General features: G+C 44.9%; 1 protein-coding gene across 4 annotated transcripts in view; it reads left to right on the top strand.

Moving 5' to 3' along the window:
• The first annotated feature begins 169 nt into the window (after positions 1-169).
• LOC133639756 (double zinc ribbon and ankyrin repeat-containing protein 1-like) overlaps positions 170-9,633 on the top strand; it is a 27,566-nt gene continuing 18,102 nt past the window's right edge. For 2 of the 4 annotated variants that reach the window (XR_009823856.1, XM_062033341.1), the window contains exons 1-7: positions 196-256; positions 2,246-2,365; positions 8,552-8,699; positions 8,765-9,035; positions 9,092-9,147; positions 9,317-9,410; positions 9,493-9,600. Coding sequence is in view for 3 of the 4 variants with exons in the window: in XM_062033341.1 (XP_061889325.1) it covers positions 2,257-2,365; positions 8,552-8,699; positions 8,765-9,035; positions 9,092-9,147; positions 9,317-9,410; positions 9,493-9,600 (786 nt within the window). In the remaining variant the exon portion in view is untranslated. Of the gene's footprint in view, positions 257-2,245; positions 2,366-8,537; positions 8,700-8,764; positions 9,036-9,091; positions 9,148-9,316; positions 9,411-9,492; positions 9,601-9,633 lie in introns of all 4 variants that reach the window. The other 2 variants (XM_062033342.1, XM_062033343.1) reach the window with 2 other exon arrangements.

Here is a 9,633-nt window from a genome sequence, read left to right as displayed (position 1 = left end):
TAATGGATCTTTAGAGAAAATGTGCAAGGTAAACATAAGTATAAGAAATTGAAAAGTTACAAAAACAAGAAAGCTTTCAGTCTCGCGCAGGCCGGCGGACAATTGTGTGCTCCTTTGGTCCTCTACAAGCTCCGCCCGCCGTCGCGCAAGATGGTGTCAAAAACAAGCGCAAACTGCACTGGTTACCATGGTGACACAAAGACAAACCCACACAAGACAGCGAGCCTGAAGTATAAAACAACTCGCTCGACTCAAAGTAAGTTCCATCCATCCATTTTTTACCGCTTTTCCCTCTCGGGGTGCTGGAGTCGATCTCCGCTGCATTCGCACAGTGACTTTTTCTTTATTGTTTTTCCCAATTAACCTTAATCTTTCATTCTATTGTCATGTCAACATGATCATTATTATATAGCAACGTTATCATCAGTTATTATTATTATATAGCAACGTTGTCATCAGTTATTATATAGCAACGTTATCATCAGTTATTATTATTATTATATAGCAGGGGTCACCAACCTTTTTGAAAGCAAGAGCTACTTCTTGGGTAGTGATTAATGCGAAGGGCTACCAGTTTGATACACACTTAAATAAATTGCCAGAAATAGCCAATTTGCTCAATTTACCTTTAACTCTATGTTATTATTAATAATTAATGATATTTACACTTAATTGAACGGTTTAAAATAGGAGAAAACACGAAAAAAACGACAATTAAATTTTGAAACATAGTTTATCTTCAATTTCGACTCTTTAAAATTCAAAATTCAACCGAAAAAAAGAAGAGAAAAAACTAGCTAATTCCAATCTTTTTGAAAAAATTAAAAAAATAATTTATGGAACATCATTAGTAATTTTTCCTGATTAAGATTAATTTTAGAATTTTGATGGCATGTTTTAAATAGGTTAAAATCCAATCTACACTTTGTTAGAATATATAACAAATTGGACCAAGCTATATTTCTAACAAAGACAAATCATTATTTCTTCTAGATTTTCCAGAACAAACATTTTAAAAGAAATTCAAAAGACTTTGAAATAAGATTTAAATTTGATTCTACAGATTTTGTAGATTTGCCAGAATAATTGTTTTGAATTTGAATCATAATAAGTTTGAAAAAATATTTCAAAAATATTCTTCGTCGAAAAAACAGAAGCTAAAATGAAGAATTAAATCAAAATGTATTTATTATTCTTTACAATAAAAAAATAAATTTACTTGAACATTGATTTAAATTGTCAGGAAAGAAGAGGAAGGAATTTAAAAGGTAAAAATGTATATGTGCTTAAAAATCCTAAAATCATTTTTAGGGTTGTATTTTTTCTCTAAAATTGTCTTTCTAAAAGTTATAAGAAGCAAAGTAAAGAAATTAATTAATTAATTTAAACAAGTGAAGACCAAGTCTTTAAAATATTTTCTTGAATTTTCAAATTCTATTTGAGTTTTGTCTCTCTTAGAATTAAAAATGTCGGGCAAAGCGAGACCAGCTTGCTAGTAAATAAATAAAATTTAAAAAATAGAGGCAGCTCACTGGTAAGTGCTGCTATTTGAGCTATTTTTAGAACAGGCCAGCGGGCTACTCATCTGGTCCTTACGGGCTACCTGGTGCCCGCGGGCACCGCGTTGGTGACCCCTGTTATATAGCAACGTTATCATCAGTTATTATATAGCAACGTTATCATCAGTTATTATTATTATTATATAGCAACGTTATCATCAGTTATTATATAGCAACGTTATCATCAGTTATTATTATTATTATATAGCAACGTTATCATCAGTTATTAGTATTATATAGCAATCATCAGTTATTATTATTATTATATAGCAACGTTATCATCAGTTATTATTATTATTATATAGCAACGTTATCATCAGTTATTAGTATTATTATATAGCAAAGTTATCATCAGTTATTATTATTATTATATAGCAACGTTATCATCAGTTATTATTATTATTATATAGCAACGTTATCATCAGTTATTAGTATTATATAGCAACGTTATCATCAGTTATTAGTATTATATAGCAACGTTATCATCAGTTATTATTATATAGCAACGTTATCAGTTATTATTATTATATAGCAATGTCATCATCATCATTATTATTATATAGCAACGTTATCATCAGTTATTATTATTATATAGTAATGTCATTATCAGTTATTATTATGTAGCAATGTCATCATCAGTTATTATTATGTAGCAATGTTATCATCATTATAATTTTGTACTGCAGCACATATCATCATGACAGCAGGGGCGGTGGCGGCGCCGCGCATCATTCCCATCATGCATCTGGACAGACTACGGGCAAAAAATCACATTGACACCAGTACACATGTGTGCATTCAGTCAGGTACACACACACACACACACATCAATATACATACATACATTATATATATATATATATATATATATATATATATATATATATATATATATATATATATATATATATATATATATATATATATATATATATATATATATATATATATATATATATATACACACACATACATACATATACATATACATATCAAAAGTTTGGGGTCACATTGAAATGTCCTTATTTTTGAAGGAAAAGCACTGTACTTTTCAATGAAGATAACTTTAAACTAGTCTTAACTTTGAAGAAATACACTCTATACATTGCTAATGTGGTAAATGACTATTCTAGCTGCAAATGTCTGGTTTTTGGTGCAATATCTACATAGGTGTATAGAGGCCCATTTCCAGCAACTATCACTCCAGTGTTCTAATGGTACAATGTGTTTGCTCATTGGCTCAGAAGGCTAATTGATGATTAGAAAACCCTTGTGCAATCATGTTCACACATCTGAAAACACTTTAGCTCGTTACAGAAGCTACAAAACTGACCTTCCTTTGAGCAGATTGAGTTTCTGGAGCATCACATTTGTGGGGTCAATTAAACGCTCAAAATGGCCAGAAAAAGACAACTTTCATCTGAAACTCGACAGTCTATTTTTGTTCTTATAAATAATGGCTATTCCACAAAATTGTTTGGGTGACCCCAAACTTTTGAACGGTAGTGTATATATATTATATAATGTGTATATATAGATATATATATATATATATATATATATATATATATATATATATATATATATATATATATATATATATATATATATATATATATATATATATATATACTCCTCTCTGAGCTGCCACCTTATGGTGGTAGAGGAGTTTGCGTGTCCCAATGATCCTAGGAGCTATGTTGTCCGGGGGCTTCTATGCCCCCTGGTAGGGTCTCCCAAGACAAACAGGTCAGAGGTGAGGGATCAGACAAAGAGCAGCCAGAAGACTTCTATGGAAATACAAGAACCGACACTCAGATTTCCCTCGCCCGGACGCGGGTCACCGGAGCCCCCCCTCTGGAGCCAGGCCTGGAGTTGGGGCACGATGGCGAGCGCCTGGTGGTCGCGCCTGTCCCCGTGGGACCCGGCCGGGCACAGCCCGAAGAGGCAACGTGGTTCCCCCCTCCAATGGGCTCACCACTCATGGGAGGGGCCATAGAGGTCGGGTGCGATGTGAGCTGGGCGGAAGCTGAAGGCAGGGCACTTAGCGGTCCGATCCTCGGCTACATAAGCTAGGAAGAAGGAGCCTGAGCTAGTGCGCGAGGTGGAGAAGTTCCGGCTAGATATAGTCGGACTCACTTCGCCACACTGTAAGGGCTCAGTTCTCTCAAGAGGGGCTGGACTCTCTTCCACACTGGCGTTGCACGCAGTGAGAGGCGACGGGCTGGGGTGGCAATTCTGCCGCCCCCCGACTCAAAGCCTGCACGTTGGAGTTCAACCCAGTGGACGAGAGGGTAGCTTCCCTCCGCCTTTGGGTGGGGAGACTGGTCCTCACTGTTGTTTGTGCTTACGCACCAAACAGCAGTTCAGAGTACTCACCCTTTTTGGATACACTTGAGGGAGTACTGGAAAGTGCTCCCTCGCGTGATTCCCTTGTCCTACTAGGGTACTTCAACGCTCATATTGGCAACAACAGTGAAACCTGGAGAGGCGTGATTGGGAAGAATGGCCGCCCGGATCTGAACCCGACTGGTGTTTTGTTATTGGACTTTTGTGCTCGTCACAGATTGTCCATAACGAACACCATGTTCAAACATAAGGGAGTCCATATGTGCACTTGACACCAGGACACCCTAGGCCGCAGTTCCACGATCGACTTTGTAGTTGTGTCATCGGATTTGCAGCCTTATGTTTGTTTTGGACACTCGGGTGAAGAGAGAGGTGGAGCTTTCTACCGATCACCACCTGGTGGTGAGTTGGCTGCGATGGTGGGGGAGGATGCCGGACAGACCTGGCAGACCCAAACGCATCGTGAGGGTCTGCTGGGAACATCTAGCAGAGTCTCCTGTCAGAGAGAGTTTCAATTCCCACCTCCGGAAGAACTTTGAACATGTCACGAGGGAGGTGCTGGACATTGAGTCCGAGTGGACCATGTTCCGCACCTCTATTGTCGAGGCGGCTGATTGGAGCTGTGGCCGCAAGCTAGTTTGTGCCTGTCGTGGCAGTAATCCTAGAACCTGCTGGTGGACACCAGCGGTGAGGGATGCCGTCAAGCTGAAGAAAGAGTCCTATCGTGTTCTTTTGGCACATGGGACTCCGGAGGCAGCGTACAGGTACCAACAGGCCAAGCGGTGTGCGGCTTCAGTGGTCATGGAGGCAAAAACTCGGACACGGGAGGAGTTCGGGAAGCCATGGAAAACAACTTCCGGACGGCTTCGAAGTGATTCTGGACCACCATCCGCCGCCTCAGGAAGGGGAAGCAGTGTATTGTCAACACCGTGTATGGTGGGGATGGTGTTCTGCTGACCTTGACTGCGGATGTTGTGGATCGGTAGAAGGAATACTTCGAAGACCTCCTCAATCCCACCAACACGTCTTGCTATGAGGAAACAGGGCCTGGGGAATCTGTGGTGGGCTCTCCTATTTCTGGGGCTGAGGTTGCTGAGGTAGTTAAAAAGCTCCTCGGTGGAAAAGCCCCGGGGGTGGATGAGACCCGCCCGAAGTTCCTTGAGGCTTTGGATGCTGTGGGGCTGTCTTGGTTGACAAGACTCTGCAACATCGCGTGGACATCGGGGGTGGTAATTCCTCTCTTTAAGAAGAGGAACCGGAGGGTGTGTTCCAACTATCGTGGGATCACACTCCTCAACCTTCCCGGTAAGGTCTATTCAGGTGTACTGGAGTGGAGGCTACACTGGATAGTCGAACCTCGGATTCAGGAGGAACAGTGTGGTTTTCATCCTGGTCGTGTAACTGTGGACCAGCTCTATACTCTCGGCAGGGCCCTGGAGGGTGCATGGGAGTTTGCCCAACCAGTCTGCATGTGCTTTGTGGACTTGGAGAAGGCATTCGACCGTGTCCCTCGGGAAGTCCTGTGGGGAGTGCTCAGAGAGTATGGGGTATCGGACTGTCTGATTGTGGCGGTCCGCTCCCTGTACGATCAGTGTCACAGCTTGGTCCGCATTGCCGGCCGGCAGTAAGTCGGACACGTTTCCAGTGAGGGTTGGACTCCGCCAAGGCTGCCCTTTGTCACCGATTCTGTTCATAACTTTTATGGACAGCATTTCTAGGCGCAGTCAAGGCGTTGAGGGGATCCAGTTTGGTGGCTGCAGGATTAGGTCTCTGCTTTTTGCAGATTATGTGGTCCTGATGGCTTCATCTGGCCAGGATCTTCAGCTCTCACTGGATCGGTTTTCAGCCAAGTGTGAAGCGACTGGGATGAAAATCAGCACCTCCAAGTCCGAGCCCATGGTACTCGCCCCGAAAAGGGTGGAGTGCCATCTCCGGGTTGGGGAGGAGACCCTGCCCCAAGTGGAGGAGTTCAAATACCTCGGAGTCTTGTTCACGAGTGAGGGAAGAGTGGATCGTGAGATCGACAGGTGGATCGGTGCGGCATCTTCAGTAATGTGGACGCTGTATCGATCCATTGTGGTGAAGAAGGAGCTGAGCCGGAAGGCAAAGCTCTCAATTAACCAGTCGATCTACGTTCCCATCCTCACCTATGGTCATGAGCTTTGGGTTATGACCGAAAGGACAAGATCACGGGTACAAGCGGCCCAAATTAGTTTCCTCCACCGGGTGGCGGGTCTCTCCCTTAGAGATAGGGTGAGAAGCTCTGCCATCTAGGAGGAGCTCAAAGTAAAGCCGCTGCTCCTCCACATCGAGAGGAGCCAGATGAGGTGGTTCGGACATCTAGTTAGAATGCCACCCGAACGCCTCCCTAGGGAGGTGTTTAGGGCACGTCCGACCGATAGGAGGCCACGAGGAAGACCCAGGACACGTTGGGAAGACTATCTCTCCCGGTTGACCTGGGAACGCCTCGGGATCCCCCGGGAGGAGCTGGACGAAGTGGCTGGGGAGAGGAAAGTCTGGGCTTCTCTGCTTAGGCTGCTGCCCCGCGACCCGACCTCGGATAAGCGGAAGAAGATGGATGGATGGATGGATGAATATATATATATATACATTCGTGGTCAAAAGTTGACATACACTTGTAAAGAACATAATGTCATGGCTGTCTTGAGTTTCCAATCATTTCTACAACTCTTATTTATGAAGTTTGCTTCCTTAATTAATTTATTATGGGTCTAGTGAAAATGTGAGCAAATATGCTGGGTCAAAAGTATACATACAGCAATGTTAATATTTGCTTACATGTCCCTTGGCAAGTTTCACTGCAATAAGGCGCTTTTGGTAGCCATCCACAAGCTTCTGCTTGAACTTTTGACCACAAAATTGGTGCAGTTCAGCTAAATGTGTTGCTTTTCTGACATGGACTTGTTTCTTCAGCATTGTCCACACGTTTAAGTCAGGACTTTGGGAAGGCCATTCTAAAACCTTCATTCTAGCCTGATTCAGCCATTCCTTGACCACTTTTGAGGTGTGTTTGGGGTCATTGTCCTGTTGGAACACCCAACTGCGCCCAAGGCCCAACCTCTGGGCTGATGATTTTAGCTTGTCCTGAAGAATTTGGAGGTAATCCTCCTTTTTCATTGTCCCATTTAAAGCAGCAGTTCCATTGGCAGCAAAACAGACCCAGAGCATAATACTACCACCACCATGCTTGACGGTAGGGATGGTGTTCCTGGGATTAAAGGCCTCACCGTTTCTCCTCCAAACTTATTGCTGGGTTGAGGCCAAACAGCTCCATTTTTGTTTCATCTGACCACAGAACTTTCCTCCAGAAGGTCTTATCTTTGTCCATGTGATATGCAGCAAACTTTAGACAAGCCTTAAGGTGTCGCTTCTGGAGCAAGGGCTTCCTTCTTCCATGGTAGTGTTATGTACCAGAAGGGTGGAATGAGACGACACCACAACAAAACTCAGGTTATTAGGTTTATTGTAACGTTTTATGAGTGAGTTGGAGGTGTATGCTACTCTATGTGTATGTTGCAGGACTATGTGTGATTTTAACCATGGGAATATTACCAGGCGGTGTTGTAAATGTGTGGTGGATGAATCTTTCGTCAGTCCAAGAGGGCGAGGCTAAAAGAGAGTCCGTAAACAAGCAGTTGGTTGAGGGCAGGAGAGAAGTGACAAGGTCTGTGTCCAAGCGGGGGTCAAGGATCGAGGGAGGCAGTCCAAATTCCAGAGGGAGGTCGAGACACAGAGCTCGAGCACACGGGACAAGACGGGAATACAAAGAGTTAACGGTTCCGGCGCAGGTTCCAAGGGCCGACTGGTCTTTATGCTGCAGCTATGATGATCAGCATGTGTGCTGATTGCCGATAGTCTGCAGCTGCGGCGTTGCGTCGGCGTGAGGCGCTCGGCGCGTGTCCTGGCATGCTGCCGGACAGAGTGTTGGAGGATCTTGCAGCGGAAGAATTGAGGGTTCGAGACCGCGCCGTGACAGGTAGCCTCTCAGTCCATGGTGATGCTTGACTGTGGACACTGACACTGTGTTCCAGCAGCTTCCAATTCATTGCAGACCTGCTTTTTGGTGGTTCTCGTTTGACTCTTGATCATCCTGACCAATTTTGTCTCAGCAGTAGGTGATAGCTTGCGTTTTCTTCCTGATCGTGGCAGTGACAAAACTGTGCCATGCACTTTATACTCACAAACAATTGTCTGCACAGTTGCTCTTGGGACCTTAAGCTGCTTTGAAATGGCTCCTAGTGACTTTCCTAACTTGTTCAAGTCAATGATTCGTTTTTTCAGATCTGTTAAAGTTAAAGTACCAATGATTGTCACACACACACTAAGTGTGGTGAAATTTGTCCTCTGCATTTGATCCATCCCCTTGTTCACCCCCTGGGAGGTGAGGGGAGCAGTGAGCAGCAGCGGTGGCTGCGCCCGGGAATAATTTTTGGTGATTTAACCCCCAATTCCAACCCTTGATGCTGAGTAAGTTCCTAGGCCACTGAGTAGGTGGTGCACAATTGATTGGACGTTGACCCTGATGTGACTTCCTGGTGATGTCATGACATCAAAGTACTCCCAATGCATCAGTCTAGTAAAGGGTGAAAGGTGAAAGGTCACATGCAGGTGCTCCCATGCAGACACGCGAGACACGCAGGTCTTCTTCACGCTGGACGGCTCCAAGCCGCTCAGAGACCACGGGGGGTCAGGAAGAGTCAGTGGGCGGTACTGCGAGCCCTTCCTGCTGCCCGCCGGCCGCATCTGCATCCGCGCCATGGCCGCCACCAGGTGACTTGATGAGGTGGCACTCACCTGTAGGCTAACGTGCAGCGCTAAGGAAATGCTGTCTGCAGCGACGGCCGAGAGAGCGCCACCGTGACCAAAGTCTTCCTGGTCCAGCAGGATGAGAAGGCGGAGCCAAGCAGACTTTCATCTTACATGCAGGAAGCCTGGCATCAGCAGCACTCTGCAGGTGACAAAGACTCACCTGTCAGCACACGCTCGGTAGAAGATCCTCTTTCTTCTTTAGGATCCAAGATGGCCGCCTCCGCTCCACGTTTCCTCAGAAGTCGTCAGGCTGTGCCCGCTGCCACGCCGAGTGCTTCGCCAAACCCCCAGTCTGAGGTACACGCTGTGATTTAGCTGCAGGCTTTTATTTTGAAGGCTTTTCTGTGTGTTAGCGTGCAGGTTTGCTTCAGCAGACGAGACGCACGCAAAGACAAGCTGACTTCCTGCGGTAAGCCAGCTCCTGAGCACGTACACCTGTGCAGGAAGTACATGTGTGTGTGTGTGTGTGTGTGTGTGTGTGTGTGTGTGTGTGTGTGTGTGTGTGTGTGTGTGTGTGTGTGTGTGTGTGTGTGTGTGTGTGTGTGTGTGTGTGTGTGTGTGTGTGTGTGTGTGTGTAGGTGTGCACGCTGTGTGACCTTTCCACCATCACACCCCTTGGCCACTTTCTGTACTCGGTGTGGCGTCACGCTGCCCCCTGCTGGAGGAGGACAGGTACTGCACCTGATGATGATGATGATGATGATGATGATGTCACACTCACCTGTGTGTGTGTGTGTGTGTGTGTGTGTGTCAGTTGGTGTGTTGTGTGTCGTGTAACACCCAAGTTCCTGTCAACACACCTTTTTGTTTAATATGCCACGCCTCCATCAAGCAGCAGCTTCTCCACCAGTCCAGCCTGCAGGTACAAACACACACACACACACACACACACACA

Source organism: Entelurus aequoreus, linkage group LG22, assembly GCF_033978785.1.
Source record: "Entelurus aequoreus isolate RoL-2023_Sb linkage group LG22, RoL_Eaeq_v1.1, whole genome shotgun sequence".
Lineage (NCBI taxonomy): Eukaryota > Metazoa > Chordata > Actinopteri > Syngnathiformes > Syngnathidae > Entelurus > Entelurus aequoreus.
Note: the sequence above shows the minus strand (reverse complement) of the source record. Positions and strands in the feature narration are given on the sequence as shown.